At 43.2% G+C, this 18,006-nt stretch overlaps 1 protein-coding gene across 6 annotated transcripts in view; it reads left to right on the forward strand.

Annotated features, from left to right (window-relative positions):
• Nucleotides 1-18,006, forward strand: part of Dnm3 (dynamin 3) — a 460,170-nt gene that overhangs the window by 355,576 nt on the left and 86,588 nt on the right. For 5 of the 6 annotated variants that reach the window (XM_078022311.1, XM_040278054.2, XM_078022310.1 and 2 more), the window contains one exon: nucleotides 9,811-9,922. In XM_078022311.1, the coding sequence (XP_077878437.1) occupies nucleotides 9,811-9,922 (112 nt within the window). Of the gene's footprint in view, nucleotides 1-9,810; nucleotides 9,923-16,696; nucleotides 16,709-18,006 lie in introns of all 6 variants that reach the window. The other variant, XM_021722659.3, reaches the window with a different exon arrangement.

The following is an 18,006-nucleotide window of genomic DNA, read 5'->3' on the forward strand; positions in this document are numbered from 1 at the left end:
TTTTAATAGAATTAAGCAAATATAATATCCTTAGACCTTGATGGAGTCTTTTGGAATACCCCTGAAGGAAAATAGAGAAACCCAACTAAAAGTGCCTCATGTGAAATCTTACTTCTTAAGAAGTAAGAGAGCAGGTTAAAGGAACAAGTGACCCTGCCTAGGGATCCTCTGAGGTCCGCTGTAGGTCATGGTGCGATTACCACCGACCCTGATGACAGCATAAGGATACTGTGTTATTACAAACGTGCACATAAAGCAAAACAGGAAAGCTGTGAAGGTACCATTTGCCAGAATCACGATTCAGCCATCCCAGCAAGCTGGAATGATAGACCCAAACCAACCAGATAAAATGTAACCATACTAAGTGTAAATTTTACTCTCTTGTTTACAAAGGATTATGGGCATTCAGTTCTGAGGAACCCTGGTTTTATATGCAGCCACAAGTAAAAGACCAAAAGGCAGTGGCAATAACGCATAATTAAGTTTTTAAAATTTTCTGTATTTTGCTCATATATTCTCCTTATACTGACTATTGGTTAAGCCCTTCCACAAATCCAACCTTATATTTCTCCATCGTTAGCCTGAGGCAGACATTATTATTCTTATTCTGTGGATGAGTAAACTGAGACGCAGGGAGATTGCTTTATCCGGCGTGGTGTAAGAGCAGTAGAGCACATGGGATTGCATGAGCTCTTCACGGCCTTGACATCATCCCGCTCTGCTGGGCTCCGTTCCATTCTCCTGGGCTCACGTTAGTGAGAGTTGACTGTCCAGAAAGAAGGCGAGCATCCCATCACACTGTTTCCTTGCATTTGTATAATATTATATCCATAGGTTTGTCATCAGTTGCTGGCGTTTCATTTTCAGAACATCTTTTAAAATAGAGCAAACACTTGGGAGGCCAAGAATGAACTGTAATATCTAGAAAATTCTTTATATAAGAAACATTTGAAGTTACTGGCTGAAGAGTTGGCTTAGAGACTTACACACACACACACACACACACACACACACACACACACACACACACATTCCTAACATGCATCTATAAGTTTGTGAAAAAGTTTCATCAAGACATGTTTTTTTAATTGCAAATTAATCCTATTTAAAAATCCATGAGGCAAGTTTGCAATTTAAAGAAATTCCATAGTGCATTAAAAAATGATAAAAAAAATACCTAACAAATATATACTTGACAAAACAACTCAATTTCACTAGGAACCAAGAATTGCTGATGAAAAGAGCAATTTCAGAGCTGGAAACGTGAGAAGGAATGGCCATGGGTGGTAAGGGGTACTCATGTGGCAGGCTGTGTCCAGCCTCCCTGGGGCCTGTTTGGTGATGTGTGTTCAATGTCAAGGTCGTGTGCAGACCTTGTGGCCTAGCAGTTCCTCTCCTAAAAATTTATTTTTGTCTAATGATTTGACAATTGGAACAAAAGAATTTGAAGATTATTTTGAAACATTCGTAATCATTTAGTGTCTGGTTTGAGATGTTTGAAGAGCCATCCTAGGTAGAGAAATTGAACTTCCTATTTTTAACAGCTGAAAGCATTCTTTTGACATGTGAACAAAATTTTCACACAGAATCAAAACCGGGGTTCACCACGTGGTCTTGTTCCCTTCAGTGGAAAACTTACAAGACCTCAGGGATCAAAATTCCTCCTGCGTGTTTTCTCGGGTAGCAGTGCCGTTCTTTGCTTCAAACTGTGAAACCCAGTCAGTTTGGCTTTGCAGTGCAATCATTCAGAAGCTCCTATCTGCATGATTGCAGCTGAAATAGACTAAACAAAACGATGCAGTCAGTACAAATTGCTGTGGGTTATCTGCACAGCTACAGCGTGTGGTGAGAACCTGGAAGCTCATCGACAGAATCCATGAGACTTCCAGTAAATCACTCCGTTCAGTGCCTTAAACCTGCATCCAACTCCCCTCCGATGTCTAGACACAGCCTAAGAGGAGGCTTCGAAACGGGTAGAAATGAAGCAGCCAAAGCCACGGGAGCCTTTGACCCTCTCCTAATGTTTCAACCAGATAATTATTTTCCCTCTCAAGAATTTGGCTCTCCTTTAAGAGGAAAAAAAAATTAAGATTTTCCATGTGAAGAGCCCCTGAAAGCAAACACTTTGGAGAACGGTCAGAGGGAACGGGCCAGAGCCGAATTCTTCAGAGCCGCTCAGAGAATGTGGAAAGTCTGCATCGTCTCGCTCTTCGTGCTTTCCAGCTGGCCGGGGCTGCTGGGCCTCAGTCCAGCCTTGCTGTCCCGCACCTTCACATCTTAGGGAGCTCGTTCTGTGCCATGGAGACACCTCCCCAAGATGGCCCGAGTGGTAGCTGAGAGCTCTGGGAGAGAAATAACTAGATAATTAGAAACCGATAACTGTGTCCTGTCGAGATGACCCATCAGCCCTTCCACACCACCACAGTGAACTTTCCTACTTGGAGAATATTCTTCCTTTAAATATCTACCTATTTTTTTTGAAATGGTTTATTGTGCTGTTGTGGTCTGTCGGTCAACTAAAATCTGTGACACTTGTATAACTGAGGCCTTCCGCAAGAAGCAAAGGACCTGGCATAAGTTAATGAGCACCATGCATGCCCTTGGACATTCGTTCATTCATTCATCCTTTCTTTCTCTCATTCATAGCTATTTGTTCTATGGAGGCCATATGTCAAGGACAGTGGTAGGCCTTATGGTGCCGTTTCTTGAGTATTCGATCTTGGGAAAGTCCCCTAATCTCTGATCTGTTTCCTCATCTGTGAGAGAGCTCAACTACCAACTTTGCCGGGTTGCTGTGAAGATTAAATGAGATGATTTCTCTACTAAGATGGTGAAAAGTTTCTCTTTTGCCCTTCAATATCCATTGCAATACCCCAAAATTCACATACACAGCACACATGGAAGGTCTCAGAAACATTGGAAAGTGGAGATGTCCATCCACCATTCAGTGGACTGGACTGAAAACCCACCACCTGCAGTAGGAGTAGAGCAGACAAGAAGACAACCAGAAGCTGCTTCTGCATCTCTCCACAGCATCGTCTTGAGAAAAGGAGATGCTGTGCCAACCAGAAACCCAGATGGCCAGCCCTCTACGGTGAGGCCAACTCAAAAACGAATCCAAGAGAGAATTCACAAATGGGGAAATCCAGATTAAAAAATGCCTGATGGTAAATATTTATTCAAGATAAACAGAGAGAGTTCCTTCCAAATAATTGCTTTGAATGTAACAAAATCAAACACAAACATTTAAAAAAGAAACAAGGAAATTCTTTTTTGAGATATGAAAACAATAATTCAGGAATAATCTAGGTCAGTATGTCTGCATCTATTAACAAACTCCATGCGATAAAGTGGCAGAAAGCAAGCGCTCTCAGTTCAGGCAGTGAGGAGCCACGCTTTCACTACTGAATTTCATACATACCAAAATGATTTGAGAGGCTTGAAGATAAACTGAAAGACAAACATGTCAAAAGGCAGTTCATTTCTCACCTTAAACAAATAGTAAAAAGCATTAAAAATAATAATAATAAAAGCAAGTCAGGCTCTGTGGTGCTCACCTAGGATCCTAGCAATTTGGGAAGCTGAGGCAGGAGGATCATGAGTTCAAGGCCAGACTCAACAACTTGGCGAGGATCTAAGCAACTTGGTGAGACCCTGTCTCAAAATAAAAAGAACTGGGGACATGGTTCGGTGGGTAAGCGTCCCTGGGTTCAATTCCAAATGCCAAAAGTAAATAACTGAAATAAAAGCACATCTCAGAATAACAAAACTAAGACCAAACTCATAGCTATGGCAAGGAATAAACATTATTGAAACCTCCCTACTCATAGGTGGTGATTTTTAGATGGAAAATAAAAATAAAATGCAGCCATGCTGTTGGTTTTTTATGTCTTTTCAAAAAGTAAAATAGGTAAAAGTAAAAAAGATAAGAAAAAATATATATGTCTGTTAAATACAAATAAGAAGAGAGGAACCATTGAATTAATGTACAAAAAATATGTAATGGAATCAGGATAAAGAGCATCATTTCAATAAACATATTAAAAGGTCAAAGTCATACATATATGATATATATATATACAACTAAATATATATACAACTAAATATATATACAACTAAATATATATACAACTATATATATATATATATATATATATATATATATATATATATATATATATAGTTGTATTTAGACACAACACCTCTATTTTTATTTGTTTTCATTTTTATGTGGTGCTGAGGATCGAACCCAGTGCCTCGCACTTGCTAGGTGAGCACTCCACCACTGAGCCACCACCTCAGCCCCAGAAGGTTAAAATCTTTAGTGGGCAAAAATGTCAAAGCATTGATGGAGAACCACTTTTTTTTTAATAAAATTAAAGTTTCTTTAAACACGATACTCACTATTTGAGTGTGAGAATCATTATTCAATAAGTATTAATTGTGTATCTGTTAGTGCTGGTCACTTTGTCAGTATAAGCCCACTCGTCCAAATAGGCCTTTCTATTTGTTAAGATCTTCGTGCTGTTCAAGAAGATTTTGTCATTTTCTTAGTAAAAAATATTTCTGTTTTTATAGGCTCTGCTGCTAATGTGAATGGGATCTTTTCCCATTTCGATTTCTACATTATTGGCAGTATTCAGAAAGGCAGCAGAGTGTGTGTGTCTTGCTCTTAATATCAACCCTTTAAACCCAGCATCTTATTCATTCTAGTGGTGTTTTGCCAAGCACTTGAATTTTCCAATTATTTCTGAGTTAATTTTGATAATTTGTACCTATTTTAGGATACTATTAATTTCTTTGGGATTCTTATTTTTACTATAGCATTGTGTATAATATTGGATTTTATTTTTTTCACTCTCTCCTATGTTTGTGATTATATCCCATTTGTGATCATATATACTTTGTTCTCCCATTTTCCCCCCTTAATTAAGACTGTAAGTGAATTATGTATTGGTAAGGGGAAGACACTGTGGGTGAGCTTATCTGTTGTGTGAATTTTATATCTTCTATTTCACTAATTATGGTTTTAATCTCTGTTAATTATCTCTTTTTGTTTTGTAAATAATCTTATGATTTCTCTGGACAAACGTTGACTTTTCCCCTCTTGCCTGAATGGTGAGCATACTTTAAGCCGCACGTTTTTCTACAGCCTCTGCTCTGCTCCATTGGGTATGAAGAGTTTATATTTTTATTATTTTCTAAATAATCTGCCCTTGTCTTTTTCTACGACACAGGGTTATCGAGGAGTGTGTTTCTCAAGTTTTTCTTTTACCTCTTTTGTTTAGAAATTCTTCATTTTTCTTTTTTTCCTTTTCTTTTTTTTTTTTTTTTTGGTTTGGTTTATGATCAAAGAATATGACATAGATGATCTTTCCTTTTTAAAGCTGAGTAAGGATGGTATTGTGTAAAAGTATTGGTCTGGGTGGATAACAGATGTTTGTAAACATTTTGTAAAAACTAAGCAATTTTTCTATTCAAGTGATAAAAATTCTATTAAAAGAACTTCTTTTGATTATACTACTTATTTCCATTATGAGTTTTATTTTTGTTCATTATAACCATCCAATTTGAGAAGAGTTATATTAAAATGTGTCTATACGAGTAGAGGAAGGACATAGGGGAGGGAAAGAGGAAGGACTGGGGATTGAAATGCACTTAATATGACAAAAGGAACACCACTATTATGCATAGCTATTAATACACTAAAAAGTACCTATGCTTCTATTTCAATTAATTATTTTGCGTTCGTGTTGTATTTTTAGTAGCACCTGCTTCATTTACTTAACTACTGCATTATTTGGTGCAAACAGCTTTATGAATATTTTCCAAACTCCATAAAATATACCTCATATCATTACAGAATATTTCTGTTCATCCTGTGATATCATTTATTATACTTTTAAATTCTACTTGTATGCTGTTAATATTGCCATTTATACTTTAAAAATTTATTTTTTTCTTACCTGATATTTCTTTGCACCTTTATTTTTATGAAGATTACATAACCAGGTTTTGTTTTTTTCACCTAAAATGCCTGCCTGAGTTTAGAGGATTCAGTCCCTTTGCACTAATTTAATAATTAATATACTCAAATTTTTTATGTCATTTTTTTTCTTTTTCTAATTCTACCCTTTTTCTCTTTCGGTTGATTTGCTCCAAAGATGATTAATTTCTCTCTTCCTTTTTTTTTAATTCTGGAGTTTAATTATACTCTTTACTTCCATAATAGTTAATGAAATATTATATCATCACTACATAGTCAATAAATAGTCCTATTAATCCATGAGGCGAGTTATTAATTATTTCTCTGATGACCTCCTCCTCCTCCTCCTCCTCCTCCTCCTCCTCCTCCTCCTCCTCCTCCCCCTCCCCCCCTCCAGCTCCCCGACTTCCAAGATCTCTTTAATTCTGTTACCCCCCCTCTCCACCGCTCCACTTGCCAGAGGAGACCTTGGGTACATTTCCACCGTCTCCAGCCCTTCCCAGATTAGCACTTCTGGTGAGTGGGGCTGAGTACTTCCTGTGCGTCCAGCGGCCGCGGTTGGCCCTCATGATGGACACTCCCGGTCTCTCTGCACTTGTCTCCATGTGGCTGTGGGTGCTGCAGCCCCTGTTTCCTCTCTTCCTCGTCTCTCCTCGCCTGGAGGCCCCTCTCAGGGTCTGTTGGGGTGCTTGAGCCCTGAGCCAGCTCCAGGATTCCCTGGAGTGTGTGGATCACATCTCCATGGCCATGGGTGCCAACTCTGCAGCCCTGGGGTATCACTTCACAGCCTTCTGCCATTTGAATGTTCAGCCCAGGGACAGCAGTTCATCTTCTTTTGTAATTACCTTTCTGTGTTTTAAAAGCAGTCTGTAAAATATTTTCTCGATTTCAGAACCCAGGTGCCTAAGTGGAACTGCACTTTCAATCTACATATTTGAGTGTCTCTGCAAAACCCAGAGAAAGTTTCCTTTAAAAAAAAAAATAGTTTCTTTTATGATTTTCTTTTTCCTCTCGTCTTCCTTTTTTACGACTCCAGATATTTTCAGGTTAGGTGTTCCAGGTCTGTCTTCTCCATGATCTCATTATTTTCCTTCTATATTCCCCACTTTTCCTGGTGGATCTTGAGCGTTGCTAGTTCTGCTCTCAGTAATGACCATCCTTTCCTCGTGTCTACTTGACGTTCTCATTGGACAGTCTGATGTTGGAATTCCCAGGAGCCTGCGCATGCAGCTCTTCAGGGCTCCCTCTGGTCCTTGTCCCTGGGGTTCTCCCCCATTGATGGCCTTGGTAATCCTGTCCTCCTTCCTTCTCTCTGGCGGCTAGGCCTCTGTAAGCGTCCTTTGATTCTCATTTGTTCATCGTGGCCTCGTTCCAGTTGCCGAGTGCTTTCAGCAGCTGGTCCCACCCTCCAGGTGGAAGCCACAGACAGCTCAGCAGCTGTGGGCCAGTAATGGCGAGTTGCCGCTTTCCTGTGGAGGCACCAGGAGGGATCCCTTCACCTGCATTAGAGTGGAGAAGGCTCTGCGTCTTCGTGCCTACAGAGGGCGCAGGGTCAGGCACACTGAGGGGTCCTGTGGTTGTTGAGGGACCCTTCTCACAGGGGTCTGCCACATGCGGTGGCCACAAAGCTCTTGTCCAACCCAAAGCAAGAAAGTACGACAGCTGTGTCCCTCACACCCTCACCTGGGTCCCGGGTCCCAGTCCTGAGGTCTGCCTGACTTGGGAAGGAAGGTCTGTTTGACCTGAGCGGGAAGTGCAGAGGACATGGAGTCCAGTGAAGCCACTGTCATCCCAGAATCCCCTGGGGACGTACATCTGATCCACGCACTGTCCTCGTGGTGTCTGTGGCTGATTGAAAAGGCAGACCTTCATCAGAATGGAGGAGGGGGAGGGAGGGAGGATGAGGATGAGCACGGAGGGAGGAGAGAAAGGGGAGAAAGGCAAAGGGACAGAGAGAAAAAGGAAAAGCACCAACTTGGTAGGAGGTAGGACGAAAAGGTAAACGGAAGTGGGAGTCGGGGAAGGGTTCCCAGGAAGCCGTGACCCTGGAAGAGGTAAGGGAGAGAGAAACAGAAGCACTGCCAGGCAGAGAAGGATGGGCAAGGCCCGGGGCTCCTCTGAGGACCTAAGGGAAGGCCGGAGGCTGGAGCAGAGGGCCAGGTGTGCAAAGCCGCCAGAGCACAAGGTCATGGCCACGGCCTGCAGGGGACGAGGGCCATCGTGGCGGCTCTGGTCTAGAAGCGGCTGCACTGAGGTCTTCCCCAGGGATGACCGTTCACATTCTCAGGTCATGAGGATCCTGTGCAGAGAACGAATGGAAAGGGAGGTGGGATGTTGGGGGACCACTGCGGGGCTATGGTAATGGTCCAAGAGAGAGTCAATGACAAGGTCGTGACACTCTTAAGTGGCAAACAGAAGAGGGTTGGGGACAAATGGAAAGTGTCAGAAATATCCCCAAGTACCCAGATCACACCACTGCCACAAGGCATGGGAACAGTGGAAGAAGACCAGCTGGAAATCACCAGTTCGCGGTTCGTGTCCAGGGTCACCGACAGGGAAGCAGAGAAGTCGGTGGGCAGCCTGCCTCAGGTGGTCTAGATGGACACAGCACAGGGGCGTGTGCGGCTGGGTGGGAAGCTGAGGTGGCTGGGTACCAATGAGAGTACCTGGGGATGAGTAAGGAGAGCAGACTATGATCTTGTAGCTGCTAGCATGTGCCTAAGTCGGGCTGTGTTTTCCCAAAGGTCATTGGACTGTATATCATCATCTTAAAAATGATCACAAGGTTTGATCTTGCCATTCTCTAGTAGTATTTCCTCAGAAAATAACAACAGTTAATGTGGCAAATATGCATGAATAATATTTGTTTAAATATTACTTATGATGGGAATAACAAAAAGGAAATTATTTGATTATCTAATATCAGGAGGAGGGTAAGCAAATGTTCATCCATTTCTATTAATGGCCATTCTGGCATGACAGTGTTTATAAAAATCTAAGGGTATGGTAAATGGTCATATGATAACAGTGAGTGAAAAAACAGACATAACATTAATGAGAAAGCTAGAGAGAAAAGGAGGGGCCGGAAAAAGGAGTTTCCACTGTATGAACGTGTGGAACGAAAGAATGTATGAACATAAGGTGTCACCCACTAGATTGTGTGTCACACACCTGGATGATAGCTGCCACTTTTATATATTCATTTGTTTTCCAATTTTTCAACATGGGCTTCTTACACTGTTTGCACTTTCATTATTAGGAAAACCATAGTATTGTCCCAGTTTTAGATGACACATCATAGGCATCGCACCCCGTTAAACTCTGGTTACCTTTCCTTTTCACAATTTGACGAGCGTTTCTGTTCCGAATCTAAACAGTCTTTGAGGTTGTAAGATCATTCCCCTGCATTTAAAAGCTTTATGAGCTGCTTAGTCAATTGGACTTGTAAAATGGCCTTCGAAACGGATCTTATCACTGGACAGTTGCAAATGCCTTCCCCAGAGCCCTGCAGTCGGCTGGCACCCAGGGCATCATCACAGGGAGTGTATGGCGTCCTTTGCCCTTGAATTGCTCAGTAGCACAGATAAAATGAACTCTTTACTGTGAGGGTTTGTTTGGGTTTTTTTTTTAGAAATAATTATGTGTTAAACACATATCAGAATTTGCTAATTATTTTTAAATACAATAGGTTGTTTGGTTTTTCTCTAGTGATTACCTGGGAACTTCTGCTTGGGCTGTCATCTATATCATTGTCTGTGGTGACTAGAATCCTTTTTTATTGGGCTTAAAACTAAGAGTATGGTTTGGTTTCGTTTTACCTCCAGGAACGTGTACAAAGACTACCGTTTCCTTGAGCTGGCCTGCGACTCTCAAGAGGATGTGGACAGCTGGAAGGCCTCCCTCCTAAGAGCTGGCGTCTACCCGGACAAGTCCTTAGTAAGTTGGCTATACCTCTTAGGTGACAGGTATCATGACCCGCGTTGGAGAAAATGTGCTACTTCTTTGTACCACGTGCTAGAGTAACTAGTTTTCTTACTGATCTAGCTAATCTGGCAAACTCGTGGCTGATACTTCCTTCTCTTTATATTGCTTCTTATGATGCTTTTCCCCATCAGGTTTCTGTATCAGGAACCTGATCAGTGTATTTGTTGAAGCAAAAGCCCTCCCTTGCCACAAAACATAAGCTACATGTTCTCAGATGGAGATTTCCTCTACATTATCCCACAGTATTATATGATCTCTCTGTGTTATTCCACAATATTAATAGGAGCAACATATCAGCAGCAGTAACACCAGTATTTCAGATTCTAAAAAAAAAATACTCATTTTTTTTAAATAAATGTCTCTCTTTCCTTGTGTCAGTATTACTTGTACCCTTTGTTGTATCTGTATTGAACTCTGGCTAATGTCACTGTGAGTGTGAAGGAACAAAAAACAGTATGGCTCTTTCCACTTATCTTTATTAATACACTTCAAGTGTCCTGGAGACACTTCTCTCACTGAAGTTAATAAACAGACCTTCTCCTTGTGTTCTTTAGAAACCATAATATTACACAGGCGCGTCTGAAGTCTGAGTTTAAGCTCTGGACGTCCCGCCCATCTTGTGGGTCTCTGCACCTGCTGCTCCTGGGTCTTGACGCCACCCTGGCTTCTCCCCAGTGTGGAAGCACCAAAGTAGAGCCCCAGGATCTGGTCCAGCTTGAGCCTTGTGCTGCTTCCTTGGCTCTCAGTCCCTTGACAGTGCAGATCGAGGACTGATCTAGGCTCACAGTAGGGACAGAGGCTTTTCCAGGCTCAGTCTGAGATTTGGGTACAATGTGAGAAAACTGTAGCATTTCTGGGAGACTTTAGGCCCAGCCACATCCCTGGGCTTACACTGGAAATTAACAGAGTTCCAGGAGTAAAGGGTGGAGGATTTGTACCAAAATGTTCTTCCTGCTCCTATTTTAGCTTACACGTGGACCCCTCCACCCCTTCCATCCTATGCATGTGTCTGGGTGGCACCTAAAACAGTGACCACTGGGTGGTCCCACACAGTGCCCTGAGCCCTCTCAGTAGGACTTGGACCTGATGCTTCCTTGGTGACACCAAGGTACCGACGCATCTCTGGCTTTCATAATTGCTGTCCAGTCTTTCTCCTGTGGGGACATACAGATCTGCAGAGAAGCACGCCTCTCGAGAGACTATGAAGAAATCATTTTAAAAATTGGAGGAAATCACTTCCACCTAAGTTTCAGTTCTAATTGCTTATTACTCTTCTGTATCCATTGATGGTGGTGTGTTTACTTTCACAAACATTCTATATTAAAAATACATGTATTACTTAATTTTTTATTCATCCATTCCACAAAAAAAAAAAACACTTCTGGGCACATGCTTTTTAGCATCGTAGGCATTAGTGAGACAGGTGAGCGATAAGGTCCTGCTTCACGGAGCAGACACTGGGCAAGCGCATGTGTAACAGGGATCACGAAGCATCGGGATGACGGAAAGTCCCACCTAAATAAGTTCAAGGGACAGGTGAGCTTTTTGCAGGGGCAGGTGGCCAGAGGAACCCCTTTGAAGAGCAGGCCTTGGCATGGACTTCTCAAGGAAAGGAGAGATTAAATGCTGCGACTGTCTGAAGAAGGGGATTTGGGGCAGAGGCAGAGCAAGTGCAAACCACGCACAGCACAGCGTCTCAGAGCAGCCCCAAGAAGGTCTGTGTGTCTGGAACACCGTGAGGCAGGACAGACTGGCAGGTGGTCTCCAAGATGGTGTCAGGGCAAGATGATGTTGGCCTTAAAGGACATGTGAGCATTTTGTATTTTACTGTGAGGGAGAGGGAAGCCAGGGAAGGGTGTCTCCAGCTAGTTGCCATGATGAGATTTACATTCTTGAAAGACCTCATGGCTGGGTCTGATTAGAAGCAGCAGCAGCACCTCTGGGTCCAAGCACAGGCTCTAGTGTCAAATCCCAGGAGCTCGCTTCCAAGCTGTGACCTTGGGCAGGTGCCCTAGCCATTTACATTTTGCAATTCTCATTGCTTAAATAAGACCATGCTGCCCCGAGAGGGTGATTGATGGGGTCCAGTGAGATAAGGTGCGGAAGGACCCAGCAGAGCAACCCAGTGAGGACCCTGTTTCCATGTGTAATGATAATGATCATGACTCAGCTCAAGCACTTTCTTTAACAGCTAGAAATAACTATAATGAAGCCCAGCGGGATTGAGAATCCTTCGTGCTATCTTCTATCTTCCAAATATGCTTGAGGTGTGTAGGATATCAGTGTTGGGGGCAAATGTGTATCTTCCTTACATGCAGCTATAGTTGTGTAAAAATATTTCAAATCACAGTTTTGTTAACTAAAAATCTGTTTTAAGTGCACTAGAACAATTGGCCATGTAAGAAATTTTTTAATGTAGTTTTTGTGCTTAAGAAATTTTGTAGTGTGTGTGTGTGTGTGTGTGTGTGTTTCCCTGCAAGAAAAACTATCATGGAAAAGCAAATTTTTCCAGCCCCAGTTTTCATGAATCTGGATTTTCATACACCAAAAAGATAATCTAAGAAATGTTTTATATTTTTAATCAGAATACTCACTTTTAAGCAAATCTAGTGATGTCCTCCACAATCTGTTTTGGTTCTTTTCACATTTTCATTTGTTTATAAACACACATTTGGTACAATTGCCTGGAAGAAGGAGTCTAGAAGTTTTCACTGCATACCAAAGACAAGACAGGAAATTAAACTTGGCAGTGTGCCATGAACATTGCATTGCTCAGTTTTCATCATACATAATATTTGCATTTTTATGCACAGTGTAGGCTTATGGGACATATTAAAGGCTTGATTGGTTTGCAGATATTTAATGGCAGCTAACTGTTAAAATCAATCAAATAGAATGCTTTCCTACAGCTTCCATTTTGTAAGCACTCTCACATTTGGGAGAAAGATCGTTTTTTGTTCCTGATTTGGAAAGATTTGAAGAAATTAACCTATAACAGACACTTCTAAGTCCTGACTTATTCTGGGAACATGGGTGTATGTTGGTAATTAAAGGTTACTACTGAAGAATTTTTAAAAGATTATTTTACTGACACATACATAGATTGTTCCTGTAAATAAAATTACAAACAAATACAAATTTGATTAATTATCTAAAGAACGTGATGTAACAGCTAGCTTTTTTGACACAGTACGGTTTACAATGTGACTTGTACATAAACATTAAGGAATTCCAAATTCAGATTCTTTGAAGCACTGTGTGCAGTGGAATGAGATAGACTTCAAGTCAGATCCACTCACATTTTAAATCCTGACCTTGCTATCTTTTAGCCATGTGGTGCAGGCATTTTATTTGATCTTCCAGTTATTTATTCTCTAAACTCACAGTCCTTCCTCAGGGTGATTTTATAGGATTAACCAAAGGTCCCTGTGCATCACAACTGCTCAGTGCCTTCAACTGAGTGCAAGTTCAAAGCCTTTATTATTATTATTCAGAGTCACTAGCGTGTCCGTAGCTCTGATTCCCAGTTTAGTATGCACCTTTTCTTTGGAAACCGTCAGTGGATTTGGGCATGTGAGAATTTTCTTCTCTGATGACTGAGGAAGTCGGGTTGTTTAAGGGAGCCCTATGCTGTCTGAGGGGACAGGACAGTCTTGCAGGCTGCGTTGGTCAGCTGAAGTGAGTCAAGGGGCTGTCAGGCCGTCTGAAAGAAGGAGCCTGAGGTCCACACGTGCCCTGGAAACGAACTGGTATCAATTCATTTTGGGGTGTGTGGGGCGGGGGGTACCGGGGATTGAACTACAGAGCCACGTCCCCAGCCCTGTTTTGTATTTTATTTAGAGACAGGGACTCACTGAGTTGCTTAGTGCCTCACTAAATTGCCAAGGCTGGCTTTGAACTTGTGATACGCCTGCCCCCACCTCCCGGCTGGGATTATAGGCGTGCGCCTCACCCAGCCTCAATTCAATTTTGCATGTTGTTGTTGTTTTTTTTTTCTTTTTAGAGAGAGAGAGAGAAAGAGAGAGAGAGAATTTTTTTAATATTTATTTTTTAGTTCTCGGCGGACACAGCATCTTTGTTGGTATGTGGTGCTGAGGATCGAACCCGGGCCGCACGCATGCCAGGCGAGCGCGCTACCGCTTGAGCCACGTCCCCAGCCCCTTGCATGTTTGTTAGTGAGACACTTGAGAGCTTGGGAAGAGGTATATATAGAGAGGGACTTTTTAATCTCAATTATGTAACAAGAGATTTAAATGGCAGTGTGGCTGGAGACATAGCTTAGGGGTAGAGGACTGGCTAGCACGCGTGAAGCCCTGGGTTCAAACCCCAGCACCACAAAAAAAAAAAAAAAAAAAAAATCCGTGACAGTACAAAGTGAGACGCTGTGGAGCTTGACTTTCCCTCTGAAGCTCGGACTCTCCAGCCGTAACGGAGGCTTTTATGATGCTTTGTGTGGGGGTTGAAACCATTCACTTGAGCCTCTGGTACCTTCCTCTGCGTGCGATAATAGGGAAATGGGACTCCGTCGTTCCAGAAGAGGAATGTCATGGGCTCCCGGTATTCCTGACGAGACCACTCACACAGGCTCGTCCTGAGCCCAACATGAGACCTGAAGTCCCATCGCTCAGCCCCGGCAAGGCTTGTCCTCAGCTTTCTCAGCAGTCCTCACACAGAGCTCAGAGCAGCTCCAAGGCCAGCTCCGAGGAGTCCTCCATCCCTCAATGGAAGCGCCTTCAGGGTGCCAGACAGAAATCGCTGTCACCCAGAGGAGGGGAGGCAGTCCTGAAGCCTTCCCAAGTCCCCATTCACCACTGTCGGCGCCTCTTGCAGAATAGACGGTTGGGAAAGCACTGAATGAAACAAGGAATGGCCAAGCCACACCACGTCCCGGCTGTGCGTTTCTTGTATTTGGGGATTAAGGCCTCCTCCTCTGTGACATCACTGTTGCCACTACAAACAGAACCATCTGCCATGGAGCGGGGAAGCCAGCCATTCCCTCGTGTGCAAAAATACTTGGTTGAACTCCTGAAACTTATTTGGTAGATCAAAAGCTGCACTGCTGTGGAATGCAATAAACTCCATCTGTTTGAGGTATTTCCAGCAATATTGCACTTCTTGGGAGAACCAGGGTCCCGTTATTCTCTAAAATAGACTTTTACTCATGATAAAATTCCCAGTGGGGATCTTTACTGCATCGTCTTTAGGAAGGACCCTTTTTTTCCCCTCCTCCATTCCCTCTCGGGCATTATTTCGGTCTCAGATAAGCTGGGGTGTTAACAGTCGTATTGGAGCAGCTCTGTGTCCAGAAGCCTTTCTCCACGTTGCTTTGTCAGCTTCTCTGGCTTTCTCTATTGAATATGACTGGCCCCTGGAAGAGAGAAGAGGCACATCCCCCGTCGCCAGTTGGTGTTGTCTTCCAGAGAACTCTCCCCTAGCTCCTCTCCCAGAACATCCTCAGTGGATCCTTCCCCTGCACATCCCCGTGGAAGCTCAAGGCCAGACCTCAGGCCTGGCTCCTGGGTGCTGTGCTCAGTCCCTCCCACAGAGGCACACGCTTTGCTCTGGCTCTCTGCAACCCGCATCCCTGAGAGAAATTCCTGGTGGGCCCCCGCAAGGCGAGTTCAGATCTGTTCGCAGCCCCCAGCCTCTCAGTCCTCCTCCCAGGATCTGACCTTGGGAGGACCTGGGCTGCCCCGGGAGTGATGAATCACCATTTTATTTTTTTAAGCCCTATGTGAGTTAAATTGTTAGATATAAATCATACTCTCACGGCTCCAGTTTGAATCGGGAGAGCCATTTGCCCGCCTCTCTGTGTCGCTTTTTAGAAATGACTGCATTTTGGGGACTAACCTTTCCAGACCCATTTTCGTGACCGTGGACCAGTGTTGATCTTGGCAGCAGCCCCCTGGACAGCCTTCACTTCCCATGCCAACCCAAGACCGAGCTCCTACTTGACAAAATAAAGGAAGGGTGCAAGGAGGTCGCAGCTTGGTTTGTGCGGCTGTCTCCCCTGACCGGCCTGAGCCTGCACCTTCCTCGGATCTCTTTCCCTTTTCTTTTTTTTTTTTTTTTGGGGGGGGGTGGTACCAGGGATTGAACTCAGGGGCACTCGGCCACCGAGCCACACCCCCAGCCCTATTTTGTGTTTTATTTAGAGACAGGGTCTCGCTGAGTTGCTAAGGGCCTCGCTGTTGCTGAGGCTGGCTTTGAACTCGTGATCCTCCTGCCTCAGCCTCCCAAACTGCTGAGGTTACAGGCCTGCACCACCCCACCCGGCATCTTTCCCATCATTTTTAATTCCACGTTTTTTGAAACCAAGGATGCAGTGTTGGTTTAAAAATGTTCTGCCTGGCGTTTTCCACAGGTTGGTGTGTGGAGGAGGGGCTGCAGGAGAGGGCAAGCTGCCCTCCACCGGGCCCTCACACTTGCTGCACAAGCAGCCACACTCCTCACCAATTCAAACTGGCTCTCTCTGGCCGGGGTCCCGTACCCCAAGAATTCCGAGCCGGAAGAAAGGGGAAAATCCCCAGCATAACATTCTGCAGTTACAAATGTACGATTCCACTTAACCTAAGGATTCTTTGACTTGTCCATGAGCTCTGGATGCTGATGTCAGGGAATAGAAAAATCATTTGTTTTGCTTTAGAAGAAAAACCTCATAATTTTAAAATAAATTTATGTTTAACATATTCCTTTTTTTTTTTTTCCTTGCGGCTACGTGCACAGGGGAACAACAAAGTAAGTTCTTTGTGCTGTCGCAGTTCCTGTCTCCCCAGCCCCCCGCTCTGCTCCTGCATGTGTCTTACAAGAGTGTTTCTGTGCATGTAGGGATGTCGGTTACAGAGCATGGGCTATGTGGAGTGTGCCGATGTTGGGGAATGTGTGTTTGGACGACCATAATGGCTGTTCTGTTTTGACCTTTTGGGAGGGGAATATATGATGTTCTCAGGGTTGGTTACTGGGCTGTTTGGAGAGGTTGGTATTATAAAGCAGGCAGCTGGCACTGACAGCAAAGGTTTAATAATGAGGGCTCTTCCACAGAGAGGGTCCAACAATCTGATGAAACTCGGTGCAGCTGAAGTTTTTGACCAAAAATCAAAACCTTCATGTTAGCGTGCAGTTATAAAAACCCCACACTGGAGTCTTCACTAGCAGCATGGCTGGCTTTGTTGGTGCAACGGAACAAGCTCAGAGCTTAGCTTTGAAGGTGCCTTAAAGGGGAGGAGGGTGGGGTCGACGTTTGACTTGGCTCCTGTGCCCTTGATGCGTTCCAGCTGGATGGAGCAGGGGTGGGGGTATGGGGAGGAGGGGACAAATCGTGGATGATCGATTTATGAAAACAGGCAACACCCATGAATGGTGAAAATCATCTTTACGTTGTCGTTACAATAGATGAATGAGCATTTCAGTAGTTCATAGGGTTGTTAATATGCTTAAATTTTAATCCAACTTTTCCAAAAGACGAGATCTCACTTATACTGGAAATCTAACAGTGATAAAGTTGGGGGAGATGGTCTTGAGTTTAGCAGGGTGATTTGTTTTCCTATTTTTTTCTACAGAGACATATTAGTGCTTCATCCTACCAGGTGGCCCACTCAGAATGGGCCTCAGCAAATACAATAAGAATTGAAAAGAATCTGTTTTATAAGAGTTGGCCTGCATATTTAAACCAGCTGGAATCCATCAACATTGCTATTCATGAGCCATACGTATAGAATGGAAAACAAATGTGGGAACGCTTTTGCAGTTTAATTTGATGGAATGTGCTATTATGGAATAAATTGTCAGAGATGGTTGGTACTGAAAAATGTGTCACTTTATAAATTTATATCTTGATAAAACTGCTTACTACCCAGGTAGTAACATTTAATAAAATTAAAACATTACCAGAAAAGCACAAGTAGGCATCTGTGAAGGAGTAAAAAGGTGAACTTATACCACCGTGGTGCCTTTAAAAAAAAAAAAAAAAAACAGCAGATAACTTATGAAAATGATTTAAAATTTCTTCTACAAGGGAAAAGATAATATTTCTAGCT

The sequence above is a fragment of the Ictidomys tridecemlineatus genome, chromosome 10 (assembly GCF_052094955.1).
Source record: "Ictidomys tridecemlineatus isolate mIctTri1 chromosome 10, mIctTri1.hap1, whole genome shotgun sequence".
NCBI classification, from domain to species: domain Eukaryota; kingdom Metazoa; phylum Chordata; class Mammalia; order Rodentia; family Sciuridae; genus Ictidomys; species Ictidomys tridecemlineatus.